This window comes from Olea europaea, chromosome 20, assembly GCF_002742605.1.
Source record: "Olea europaea var. sylvestris chromosome 20, O_europaea_v1, whole genome shotgun sequence".
Classification (NCBI taxonomy): Eukaryota; Viridiplantae; Streptophyta; class Magnoliopsida; order Lamiales; family Oleaceae; genus Olea; species Olea europaea.
The window spans coordinates 6,275,510-6,290,485 of NC_036256.1; the positions used below are offsets into that span (position 1 = coordinate 6,275,510).

The 14,976-nt window shown below is 32.4% G+C and overlaps 1 protein-coding gene across 1 annotated transcript; it reads left to right on the forward strand.

The window, feature by feature from the left end:
* The first annotated feature begins 451 nt into the window (after nucleotides 1-451).
* Nucleotides 452-1,690, forward strand: LOC111368998. Its single transcript, XM_022990488.1, has 5 exons — nucleotides 452-541; nucleotides 584-760; nucleotides 850-1,083; nucleotides 1,132-1,276; nucleotides 1,323-1,690. The coding sequence occupies exons 1-5, from the start codon at nucleotides 452-454 to the stop codon at nucleotides 1,688-1,690; spliced, it is 1,014 nt and encodes a 337-aa protein (XP_022846256.1).
* Nucleotides 1,691-14,976: the final 13,286 nt, after the last annotated feature.

A 14,976-nucleotide genomic window follows, 5' to 3' on the forward strand; every position in this document is an offset into this window, starting at 1 on the left:
ATTCGTAACCAATCGCAAGCATCACTACATAGAATGATCTAGCCCAGAAATTTTGTACCAAGTTCTTCCCACATGCTAAGATTGCAAAGCTCAAGCAAGGCATTTCTGTCTTTCGTCAAGGCGACTCAGAGAATTTTGATGAAGCCTGGAATAGGTTCAAGATATGCTGCGAAAGTGTCCACATCATAGGATTAACAAAGGACCTCAGGGCCAATAGTTTTTTGTGGGATTACTTCTTGCCTTCGGGAGCATGGTTGACTCATCTTCAAACAGATCACTGTCCACAAAGACAATTGATAAAGCACTCAAACTTTTTGAGACTATAGCTACTACTTCAGCTATGTGGACATCAGAACGAGCAGTTTAGAAGAAAACACTGGGGGTCTATGAAGTAGACGTTTATTCTGCTTTGTCTGCCAAAATTGATTCATTATTTCACAAGGTAGAAAACATGACACAATCAGCTATGGCAACACAGTTGAAGAAGGCCAGTTGTGAGGAATGTGGAGCCGAACATTTAAAAGCAGAATGTCCAATCTTGGTACAAGGAGTAGAGCAAATAAATTTTACTCAATGGGGATAGCGGCAGCAAAACAACACAATCGGGGAAACATACAATTTGAGTTGGAAAAAGCACCCAAATTTCTCTTGGAGCAACCAAAATCGGAATAGGCCACAAGGTCAGTATCAGCAGCGAGAGAAAAAGCCTCAACTGGAAGAGATGTTCGGTAAATTTATGGAGAAGACCAACCAGTACATGGTGGTCAATAATCAATTCATAAGGAAAATCGAGGCCACTCTTCAAGATCAAAATGCAACCATCAAAAATCTAGGACTCCAATGGGACAGATGGCAGTTGCTTTGACTGGCAGAGCACCAGGCAGTTTACCAAGTAATACTAAAATAAACTCGAAGGAACATGCTAAGGCAATCACAACTCGAAGTGGAAAGCAACTACTCGAGATACATGTAAAAAGGCCCGGGGTAAATCAAGAAACAAAATCTCCTGCGATTGAAGAGACTATAGAGCATGACGAGCGAATGAAGGAATCTACGCTAACTGAAGATTCAAGCAAATCACAGGTCAACTCAACCATCAACCCTCATGAGCCTCTCATACCTTTTCCATAGAGGTTAAAGAAGCAGAAGTTGGAGCAGCAATATAAGAAATTTCTCGAAGTCTTCAAGAAGCTCCACATCAATATTCTACTCGTTGATGCACTATTCCAGATGTCTAACTATGCAAAGTTCCTGAAGGACATACTATCGAATAAACGTAAACTAGGAAACCACGAGACAATAATGCTAACAAAAAAGTGCAGTGCCCAAATTCAGAAAAAAGCTCTCACCGAAATTGAAAGATCCACGAAGTTTTACTGTTCCTTGGACTATTGGTGAAATTTATTTTGATAAGGCTCTATGTGATCGTGGTTCAAGTATTAATCTAATGCCTATATCTGTTTTCAAGAAACTTGGCTTGGAAGAGGCTAAGGCAACTACAGTGACATTGCAGCTGGCTGATCAGTCATTGACACATCCCAGTAGTATAATAGAGGACATGCTTGTCAAGGTTGAAAAATTCATATTCCCTATAGGTTTCCTAATCTTGGACATGGAAGAAGACAAGGACGTCCCGTTAATACTGGACAGACCATTTTTAGCAATAGGAAGAGCCTTAATCGACGTTTAGAATGGGCATTTGATTTTGAGATTGGGAGAAGAGCAGATCTCGTTTAATATCTTCAAGGCAATGAAATTACCTACAGAGTTAGATAGTTGTTTCTAGATCGACATGATTGACAAGGTGGTCCAAGACTCATTTTTGCTACACAATCCATCAGATGCCTATGAAGCTTGCATTATACATTCGCAGTCAACGCAGTCTGATTCAATGGAGATAGAAACATGTGCAAGATTTTTGGATACTAACCCACTGTACACACGCAAAAGACATTTTGAGGAGCTTAGGACAGGACCCACAAAATCACTACCATCCATTCAATAGCCACCAAAATTAGAACTCATGCAGTTACCACCAACCTCAGATATGCTTACTTGGGGAAATCCTGTACACTCCTTGTCATCATCTCAAACATAGTCAGTGAAGTGGAAGAGGAAAATTTGCTTAGGGTACTCAGGGAGAATAAGACTGCAATTGGATGGACCATAGCAGATACTAAAGGGATCAGCCCTTCACTGTGCATGCATAATATTCTTATAGAAGAGAATTTTCGGCCAACAATAGAAAGTTAAAGGATGTTGAACCCCAATATGAAGGAAGTAGTCAAAATAGAGGTCTTTAAACTTCTAGATGCTAAAATCATTTATCCGATATCAGATAATGCATGGACTAGCCTAATTCAGGTGGTGCCAAAGAAATGTGGAATCACAGTGGTGCCAAATGAGAAGAACGAGCTGATACTGACCAGAACAATGATGGGATAGAGGGTTTGCATCGATTACCACAAACTCAATGTGACAACAAGGAAATATCACTTTCCCCTTCCATTTTTTGACCAAATGCTAAAGAGATTGGCAGGCCACTCACATTACTATTTCCTTGACGAGTATTCAGGTTATAATCAGATACCTGTGGCACCAGATAATCAAGAGAAAACAACATTCACTTGCCCTTACAGTACTTTCTCATACCGCAGGATGCCTTTCGGCCTTTGCAATGCCCCTGCCACATTTCAACGATATATGATGGCGATTTTCTCAGACATGGTAGAGATATTTATGGATGACTTCTCGATCTTTGGTCTTCGTTTGACGAGTGTTTGGAACACTTAAATCTGGTATTACAAAGATGCAGGGAAACCAATTTAATATTGAACTGGGAGAAATGTAACTTCATGATGTAGGAAGGAATTGTACTTGGGCATCGGGTCTCAACAAAAGGGATGGAGGTGGACAAAGCAAAGATTCAGGTTATTGAGAAGTTATGCCACCAATATCAGTTAAAGGGGTTCGCAGCTTCTTGGGACATGCTGGATTCTACAGAAGATTCATTAAGGATTTTTCAAAAATCACCAAGCCTCTCTGCAACCTGTTAATGAAAGACCTGCCTTTTGAATTTAATGAGGAAGGATTGACAGCTTTCAACGCTTTGGAAAAGAAACTCACATCAGCACCGATAATTGTAGCACCTGACTAGGAATTGCCTTTTGAGTTAATGTGTGATGCCCGTGATCATGCCGTAGGTGCACTACTTGGACAACGAAAGAAGAAGATCTTCCATGTGATCTATTACGCAAGCCAAACATTGAATGATGCCCAGATCAACTACGCAACCATTGAGAAGGAGTTCTTGCTAGTGGTCTATGCCTTTGACAAATTCAGATCATATTTCGTCATAGTCTACACAAACCACATCGCATTGAAGTATCTAACGACAAAGAAGGATGCTAAGCCGAGATTAATCTATTGGGTATTACTTATGCAAGAATTCGACATTGACATCGGGACAAAAAGGGCAGGGAAAATGTGGTAGGAGATCACCTATCGAAATTAGAACATGAAAAACCAGAAGTGTCAGTGGATATCAATGAAAGTTTTTCAGATAAGCAGATGTTCAGTGCAGAAGAAGCCCCAAGTATGCAGATATCGTCAACTATTTGGCTAAATCAATCCCACCACTAGATTATTCGAGTCACCAGAAGAAGAAGTTCTTTGGCGAACTGAAATATTATTTTTGGGAAGATCATATTCTCTATAGATGATGGGTGGATCAAATTGTGAGAAAGTGTATACCTGAAGGTGAAGTACCCGAGATTCTTGAGTATTGTCATTCATCTGCAAATGATTTTTTTTACTAAACCAAATCCTTTTTGCAGAGATAATTGCTTATTTAGCATTGCCTCCATCTCATAAAGATATATTTGTTTCTATTTTCATACCTGTTTAAAATTTGTAATTATTATAGTTTGAAATATAATTTTCTTTTCGTTTTTTCACATTTTTGCTAATATGTTCCTGCATTAAATAATGATTTAAATAGAAGCAGTTCATATTTGTTGCTAACAAAACATATTAAATATGGACATATTAGAAACCTAAAAAATATATATACTTTCAACAAGAAAAGTTATCTACAATTTAAGACAGACGAAAAAGAAAAGCAGCTCTATTTTGATAGAACTGAGCGGATATCATTTTAACTTATTGGTTCTATCTTGATGACAATAAGCAAGTGGAACGAAAAGATAGAGGAAAAACCAACTACCAACCGAAATTTCAAATTGAGTGGAAGTGGGTGCACAAACTAGAGCCGTGATATGTTTCACTCTTTTTTCTTGCATATTTAAGTTGGCATGAATAGGTTTGATGTTGTAAGAGAAGGATCCAAATGAAAAAAACAAAGTGAGCGTATGGTTAAAATATTTATTTAAAATTTGTGGAACACCCACCACCCCAAATACCCTTAACAAAACACCATGTTATTATCATAGTGGCACCCATCATATACCCACCATAGTTAGTTTCGATGCAATTGAGGTTTGTAAAATAGTTTATCTTGGTGTTTCTTTAAGTAATGTGTGAAAATGCACGCGTGCGCACATTATTTTAGCTTCTTTTTTTTTTTTCTTGAAAGACTATAATTATAGCGACCAATTTACAAATTCCTAGGAAAGAACTTGGGATAGGTGCATGTGTATCTTCGATTCTATAACATTCACTAAATTTAGAGATATAAATATAAATTTTTATATTTATTTCGAGTTTGATCGTTTGGTTATATACAACGATATAATATTTACATAAACATATAATGTTTTAGATTTCATGTCCATGTGTCTTGCATTTGAATAAATTGTGTATATATAGGAGCGGCTAATTGAGAATACAAACGTAAACTGATATATTTACGCCATTGATACATTTATTCCATATATGAGAGTTTAATTTTTAAATGAGATATTGAACATCCGTTTTTCAACGTGCGCAAAATGCAAATGAGTCGAAGTTAGATTCTATTTAGTGATTATTTCGGTTATTTAAAGTCGAGTTAAATAATTTAGCGAATAATTGAAAGGCTTATAACAATGACAATTATCGACATGGTTAGACAATTATCGACGTGTTCTACAATAAATTTTAAAAGGTAACAAATACGATTTTTTTAAAATTACGATGAAAATATCACAACCACCGCATAAGTACGTCACTCTAGAATTAATTAAGAAAAATTATAAGTAAAATTTGTCAATAATTTAGTAGTATGATAGATCACTTTTGAATCCTCCAATGTCATCACAAATAATTATCAAACAAACTAGATGCACTTTTAGATTCTTTGCCTTGTTCTTAAGCTCTCTCTTGTGAAATTCTTGTTTGTTCAATTTGAAAGAACTCACGCAGGTTTATATATATATATATATATAATCTACAGGGTCCCAAAAAATTATTTGCAACGAAACAAGAAACGTGTAGAAAAGATGTTGAACTTGCATTTGACACTCTACAATTGAAGTTTGCAATTGTTATAGGACTGACACATTTGGGGGGGTGGGGGAATTGTATTACATGATACAATGACTGAATGCATTATTATGCATTACATGATAATCGAGAACGAACATAATCTTGATGCACTAATTCGAGATTGGATAAAAGCACCAACTCTAGAAGTTGAGTTGGTTGAATATGGCTTTCAAGAATTACTTGCTCGTCATAGACAAATCAAGGAAAAATAGGCTCACAATAAACTTTGAAATACATTAATTAATCATTTGTGGGATGAATATACTAATTCAGAGAATTAAATGACGCGACTAGTTGAACTTCGTAATATCATGATATCGAAATTTTAAACGTATTACACTCTTTTTTAAATATTATGATGTTTAATGTAATCTTTTCTTAATTGTGATATTTGTTTTTTAAGTGTACTACGTTATTTTAAAATTTATTAATGAACTCAATATTTTCTTTATTTAAACGTAATTATTTATTTAATAACATATTTAGTAATAAAATAAATAATTAAATAATTTTTGAATAATTTTTAAGAATAAGAATATGAAGGAAATGATGAAACAATGTTTTTTTTGTGCTACTTTTGGTGTTTTGATTGAAAATGATTTTCAATTTACCCCAAATTTTAGTACAACCATTGAAGATGGTCCAATCACTTCAAATATATTATGCAGTTTAAAACCACGAACCCTAGACTAAAAGTCTCTCTAGACGCTTAAACATTCGCTCCAAAAGATGAATCAATGTGCAGAAAACATAAATATTTTTTAATGTTGAAAATTGATCCTACTGCCCCTCAATGAAGTCACAATTTCTAGTAGAAAATTTGTGTATATTTTGAACTGTTGGGGACCAATGACCAATAATGTGGGAATTAAAATTTAATGAACACCACTTGAAGTAATAAACAAGATCACAAAATATCAAGAACAATATTTAAAATAAAGAAGAAAAAGAGAATTTAAGCAGAGGAACATGAATTTTATTAAACTCGACAATATGGAGAGAATTACAACAATACAGCAATTTGGTTTAAACTAAATTGAAAGAGGAGCCACATATTTATAGTACACGAGTCAAACCCTAAAACCAGACTAAAATATGGAAATTAAGAAAAACCTAGTAAAAGTAAGAAATCCGGCGCCCAAATATTATTTCCTTAATATTGGATGCAATTTATTTCTTTCCTTTTTCACTTGGCTCTAATGATTCTTTCCTAAACCAAGACAACACGCGATTTTCCAATCTCTGACCAAATTTTGAGACATCTAATTAACATGAACAATCTTGTATCAGTCAGGAAAAGATATACTTTTTCGTATAGAAAGATCATTTAGACCGGCCGAGTTTCTCAAGTGGATCGGATCAATGATATAACCGTGTTTGAAAACTATGCTCAATATATTGTAAGTTGTAACATCAAAAAAGCAAAACTAAGAATTGATGGGACCAAATATCTTTCCTATTATCTTGTTAAAAGGGAAAATTATATCTTAAATTTTATTCGCCATAGCACAATTTCCAAGATAAAAAATTTTAATAAATCAAATCAAGATGACATCTATTTTAACTCAAAAAGAAAGGCACTTAAAATTTATATTTTAATTAGAGCATCTCCAGTGCATTTTATGGATTTCTATCTAAGTGACAAAATTAGAAAAACTTACAATTTAATTATGTGACATTAATGTCTAATAAATAAAACTTGGGTCCAAAATTAATTTGCAATACATTCTATGAATTGCTATCTTGGTATGTCCCTAACATAGAGAAACCACATCCAAATTTGGGAGAAAATATAAATCTGACTAGGAATATTAATTTTTCTGAATCATTTCGTCCAAAAGAGCTTCCAAATCTTGATGGAGTAGACAATCTCTACCTTTTGTATTTGTCATATCATCTTCACTTTAGTCCACGTCAATTTGTATCGGAGATGAATTGTTAAATACAATTTAATTTTTCTTAAACATTTTTTTAAGCAAGTCACGATTGCATTGGAGATGCTCTCTATGAAAATACCTTTCTCAAGGCAATAAAAATTTTGATATCTTTTGAATTTATTTCTCGTTTGATCCTCATCCCGAGTGTTTGTTCCGTATTGCAGATGTGTCCTAATCCAACTTACATAAACCATGTTTCGACTCGCTGTAATCATGTTATAACAGTTGGCAATTTAATTAATAAAATAATTTCAATTTTCACTAAGGATCTATTTTGGGTTTATGTAGAATCTGTGATAGGAATTATACTTTTTTGTATATTCTACAAACTCCTTTGTTGATCTTGTAACATGAACAATCACGATCTACAATGCACAGCTGTTCAATTGTTCAATCTCCAATGAAAATCCACATAGGGAACAAAATTAAGAGAACTAAGATTTTTCTTTTCTTGTGCTAGCAAGAATATGAATTATATTTTCTACAGATTTTCAAATTCTAACAGTCTATTAATATAAGTCCGAAGGAGCTTAGCCCGTTTCATAAATTTAACCTGGTTCAATATTTAATTAATCCAATTAATTAATTCCGACCTATTAATATGTAATCCAATCAATTTAATTAATTGGTGAATCTCATTCTTCTAGTTCTCTTTTAATGTGGATCCATTAGGTTTTCAATCACGATATCTAACAACGTAAATTATTATTTTGATCTAATCAAAATCGATAAATTAAAATACCACTTTTAATTTATCAATAATTCACATACGTCGTTTCAGATTAACATCTAGCAATATGTCAGAACAATATATGTGGTGGAAAGTGTCATGCGATAAGACAAAACCAAACTTGTTCGTTTATAATGAAATTATAATCCCTTCGTCAATATGATCCTATCAATTACGAGATATGAAAGTGTGTCAATCTCGATTATGGATCATATCTTTCATTTCACTATTAAGTCAATATAAGTCGAAAAACTCCATTTCAACTATGAATACACTTTGGCCAAAGATTTTGTTATCAACTTAACTGAATAAAATGTAAATCATAATCTCTTATCATCTAAAAGTGACGATTCTCTATTAGTTATTCACAACTTTCATATGATTCTTGACATACTCAAACGATATCATATTAGCGCCCCTTGGCATAGTAACATCCAACATCACAAAAAGGCACTATAATGACCTTAATTCAAAGGATTAATTTTACTGCCGAATATTAGAGATTAACCACTAATACTGAAATAACTATACATGTGGAATCTCTCTGTGGGTCTCCAATGTTTTGTTCTATAACAAAACATTCACGTGTTTATTTAAGTGTCATCACACCTTAAATTGTGAGACCAGTTACTTCCTTCACAAGTAAGAAATGTCACACATGATAATCTATCCATAATAATGATATCCGTATCTTATTATTACTTATGACCATGGACGATTTAAAATTTAGTCATATGTAATTTGTGCCTCACAATTACAACTCTTTGTGATTGACATATTACCAAGACTTGAATCTACCAATTCTGTTATCTAATTTATTAGAATATTAATTAAATAATAGATTCGCCATAAAATTGTATCAATTATATATTAAACGTACCTATGATTGGATTTAGGGCATAACACTTACAAACTTCCACTTGCACTAGATCCAATCACTTATATATCTAATATTATAAGAGATGTGACAATCATGTTTATACTTCGACAACGTCAATAGATCTACAATATTATCAATTGTGGAAATTCGTTCTTTCTTTACGTCATTTTTTTGTATTATCTCTATAATGAGATGATATCGCCTTAATACATGTATAGATCATTGATGAGACCTTAGTTCCTTCGCTTGCGCGATGGCTCCATTGTTATTATGATAAAAAGGTATGTGATCAACAATGTTAGGAACTACTCTAGGTTCATTTATGAACTTCTTGATCTACACACAAGTCTTTGCTGTTTCTGAAGCAATAGTGTATTAGGCTTTTTTATTGAATCAATGTTTGTTTCATGTTTGGAAGCTTTCCAACTAACCTCTCTATAATTAAAAATAAGCATATGTCCAGATTAAGAGTTTCGTTCTTCAAGTCCGATTAGAAGTTAGCATCAATGTGCTCATAAACTCTCAGTTCATTTTCTACATAAAATATCTATGTAGATTAGGGTGAGTTAAACAATCTTTTAGATCTATCTCTATAGATTAAGTTGCTTTTTCCATATCTTTCACGAAGAATTCTTTTAACAACCATAATTTCAATGATTGAAACATAGAGACGTTATTTTTTATTAATAATATGTCATCTATATATAATATTAGGAATATGACAACGCTTCCATTATCTTCTTGTAAACACAGTTCATTTTTATTTTTGATAAAATCAAACCTTTTGATTGTCTAATTAAAGTAAAGATTCCAATTCTTAGAAGTTTGCTTTAATCCATAAACGAATCGATCAAGATTGTATACCTTGTGAGCATATTTATATTCAAACCTTTCAAAATGTGTTATGTATCCTCTTGTCAGTTCCTGTTGAGGAATGCAGTTTTGACATTTATTTACCATAACTCATAGTCATGGTATTTAACTATTGCAAGCAAAATTCGAATGAATTTTAACATGACTAGAAGGCTTTGTCAAAGCCAACTCCTTACTTATAAGCTTTTTCCTATTAGTCTTACTTTGTATGTATTGATGTTTTCATCTATATCGATCTATTCATGTAAACTTATTTACAACCTTTGGATTTTACCCCATCAAGCAAGTTGATCAAAGTGTAGACCTTGTTTATATACATCTAGTTTATCTCGGATTTCATGGCCTCTTGCCATCACTTTAAATCAACGTTTGACTTTTCTTCTGCATAACTAGTAGGTTCATCATCCTCGATTAGTGATGCTTGATTAGTAATTATGGATTTGTACCTTCTAGTGGGTCGAATGATCCTACAAGATTTACATAGAGCTGATGTATCCTCATGAGTCTTTACTACCTGATCAAGAGTATGTCCCTCACTAGGTGTGAGATCAAACTCAGATTCATCTACTTGGTCAACTATATCTATAGACTCTTAAACTCCTTTAAGTTCTATTTTACTCCCACTATCCTCTCTTAGAATAAACTTTTTTTCAAGGAAAACAGTTTGTCGTGAGACAAAGACTTTCTTCTCAATGGGTTTATAGAATTGATATCTAAATATCTATTTTGGATATAACACAAATATGTATTTATCGGATATTGACTCAAAGTTATCCGATTCAATGTGGTTAAGATAAGCGTCACAGTCCTAAAATTTCATATAAGATAAATTGGGACTACTACCTTTCTATAGCTCATATTAGGGATGTAAACGACCGGGCTGAGCCGGCTCGCGAGCCTAAAGTTTCGGCTCGGGCTCCGCCCGGTTAAAATGGTCGAGCTTTTTGTGGGCTTGAGCCGGGCCGAGCAAAAGTTCAGCCAAAAAAATTGGCTCGGCCCGAGCTTTTGCTCGGGCTGAGTAGGGCAGACTCGTTTTCTCCCATTTTTTCCCTAAAACTGCTGCCAAGGTAGCCTCAAAATTATTATTATTATTTTTTTAAACTTGCAAGCTCACGGGTCGGCTTGGGCAAAGCCCGTGTCCCCAAAATGGGGCTCGGGTCTATCGAGCCTCGAGCCGGCTTATTATTATTTTTTTTTCAACTTGCAAGCTCACGGGTCAGCTTGGGCAAAGCCCATGTCCCCAAAATGGGGCTCGGGTCTACCGAGTCTCGAGCCGAGCCGGCTCGAGCTTTTCCCGAGCCAAGTCACAGGCGGCCCGAGCTGACGAGCCCAATTGCCATCCCTAGCTCATATGAAGTTTTTGTTAACTAACTTAGAAGAGACATAATTTAGTGTGTAGCACACTGCAATCAGTGTATGACATCAAAATATTTTTGGAAGGTTTGCATGACTTGTTATTAATCGCACTATATCTAATAGTTTACGATTCCTCCTTTAAAATACATCATTATGTTGCAGTGTATGTGGAGGAATCCATTGTAAGAGAATCTCATTCTCTTTTAGATAATCTAAAGTTTTTTCTTTAAGATATCCCCATCTCGATCAGATCTTAGTATGAGAATATTTTTACCTAATTATTTATCTACTTCTAATTTGAATCCATGGAACATTTCAAGTGCTTCATGCTTGAATTTCATCAAGTAGACATGATTATTTCTGACATAGTCATTAGTAATTGTGATGAAATAAGAGAAGCCTCATCTGACATTAATTAACATGGGTCCACGTAATAGTTGTATATTTGAACCAGTAATTATGTAGATCTTTCACATTTTCTGATAAATGGAGATTTGGTCATTTGTGCCTAATAGGCATAATTCATATTTGACAAATAATTCAAAATCAATTGGCATCAAATATATATCTATATGTAATTTTGGAATTGCATTCTCATTTATGTGACTACGTCTGCAATGTCAGATATAGTTGTTATTCGGATTATAATTTTTATGCCTTTTAATTTCTATACTCTAGAATAATCAATATTTATAATATAAATATCATTTTGTAATTTACCATAATCATTAAAATCTTATCAAAATAAAAAAAAAACAATAATTGTCCTTAATATTAAAATAATTTTTGTCCAAATATGAAATTCAAATAATGTTCTTGGCAATGGTAATAACAAAAAAATATTTTTCTAATTCTAATACTAAGCATAAAGGCAATGGCAAGAAGTATGTTTATATGGGCAATGCAGCTACCTTTGCTCATTTTCGACCTGTGGGTCAACTTCTCCATTTTTCGGTGATCTACTTCTATTTAATTTCTGCATATATTTTTACAAATATGATATCCATATTTAGTATCTAATATCCAAGAAGCTAATAAAGTAAATATAAGCCTTGCAATCTTTCTTTTAATGACATATCTTTTTAAGATGATAACAAGGATCATTAGATTTGTTATTACCCTTTTTCGCTTTGACCATCTTAGCCATCTTGGATGCTTTCATAAAACCCCTTTTAAACTTTCTCTTAGTACCCTTAAAGAAATTAATGGTTTGCCCACTACTAACTTTGATGTTGAGCTTAATAATATTAAGCATATTCAGAAACTGAATGAGTGTGCACTCGAGGTTATTCATATCAAAATTCATAATTAACTATGAATAACTCTTTGACAAAAATTGCAAAACCAAGCCAATACTTAGTTCATAATTCATAACTAAACCTAATTGAAACAACTTCTCAGTGTCAATCATTTTCAATACATGAGCACTAACTGAAGATTCATCTGTAATTTTGTAGCATAATAATTGTTTAGAAGTCTCATATCCTTCTACACGCGATTATTCATCATACAATTCTTGAAAATTCTTGTATTAGCATCTATACCCTCATATTGCTTTTGTAACTCAAGTGACATAATTGCAAGTATCACACATGTTGTAGTATTATCATCATTACTGTGTTAATTATAACAGTCACATCTTCTTTAATCAAGTTATCAGCAGGTATCTCTGAAAATTATTGCACAAGGACATAATCAATTTTCTCATGCCAGAGAAAAATTCTCAATTTGTGATGCCAATTAAGAAGACTTAGTTTGGTTGTTGGCATCCAATATTCCTCTCAAATATATATAGTTACTCATTATTCAATAAATATAAATGATGAAAAGTAAAAGAATAATATATAAAATGCATAAATTAATTTAATATGATTTTTTATTAAATTAATTATGTTTCACTGTTTAACTCAAATTTACGACCCTCTTATATAAATTTATGGAATCCATACTTGACTCCAAACAGGCTAGGATTCCATCCGTTATATTAAGACTTTGAGTGTACTCAACAAACCTTAATAGACCATAGGGTAGATACTAATGTCAATGGTATCTCCATACAACTTCCAGATCATTAAGCTGACAACTTTTTGTCTTCGCATATCTTATGTATTAGCTTAACATGCTTCTAAAATTCATCTCTTTAAGTGTACTCAACAAAAAATGAATTTTAGTAAAGTCAAACTCATCATTCAAAAATATATAATAACTCATAGCGTCAAATATATTCCTAATAGATTAGCATTGAGTGTACTAAATAAGCTAAGATCGATTAAGGACTCTAATTTTTTACTATAATGATGGAAGGCGAATATAAATATGATTTAATATTTTAACGAAGTGTTTTGCATACAAAGGTCTTATCGTAATAATTACATAATTATACTCTAACATGCAAGTAAACATACATATAATAGTGTCGACGATTATAGATTGTTATGATCAAGTCTTCCCGAGTCGTAAAAAGACTAGTCGATCAGTTCCTAGGAGATATTGCATTGACCCATACAATGCTCCATCTCTATGATCTCCTTCTCTTCATTTTTTTTCCAAATAGTTCAACTGTAAGCACAAATGCCTAAATGATTGGACACGTAGGCCCATAAATATTACAACGAACTTGCAAGTCCAAAATAAAAAAGTGTTCGCAAACCCATAAAACAACCATAATAAAATTAACCATTCAACACATTCGTATGATCGAATTCATAATCGTCTACTAAATAAAATATTCATCATATAAATGTATTCATATACAATATCTAATATAATATGCAAACATGTTTCGAGTTTCTAGCAATTAAGGTTGTCTAAACTTAATTTAGAAAAATGGATCAAAACAATTGATTAATCAAATTGATTAATTAATTTGATTTGCAGGATAATTTAATTAAAAATGAATTTCAATTAAATATTAAATTATAGTTCAACTCGAATTCCACAACTAAAGGGCAAACTTATTTAATTAAAATCGAATTTTTATTAAATAACAAATTAGAGTCCAAATCTAATTTCAAAACTTATGGTAGATGAATTTAATTAAAATCAAATTTCAATTGAATAGAAAAAGTAGAGTCCAACTCTAATTCCAAGATTTAGGGTAAACTTATTTAATTAAAATCAAAATTTAATTAAATACCAAGACAAATTTTAGTGCAAGACAATTTAGTTAGAATCAAATTCTAATTAAATGTCAAATTAGAGTCCAACTCTAACTTAAATTGAATTAACATTTTAATTTGGGATAAAACTCCTAAATAAAATATAATTTAATTTATGGTCAAATTTTAATATTTAAGTTAAAATCCAATTTTAACTATAACATAAAAGTCATCAATTTTAAATAAAATTTTAAACAGGTCAAAATTGATAATATAGGTTAAACCTTTAAAATACAATTTTAAAAATCGTTTAATATTCAAATTCAAAACCTCCTTTTGAGAATTACAATTTGACCCATTTTAAAATTATAAATAGGCCCATCAATTTCTTAAATCATAAAAAGGCCCTCCTTTGATTATTTATAAAATTGATCCCCAAAATGAAATTGTAAGCATGGGTTCTCAATATCAAATATTGAAAAACAAACCCCTATTTAAAACTTACAAATTGACCCTAAATTCGAAATTGTAGATAGGGACCTCGAATTTCTCAAAATTCACTAAAATCAATTTGAAATTTGAAAACCTTAAAATATCTTCTACTTTCATCCATTGCCA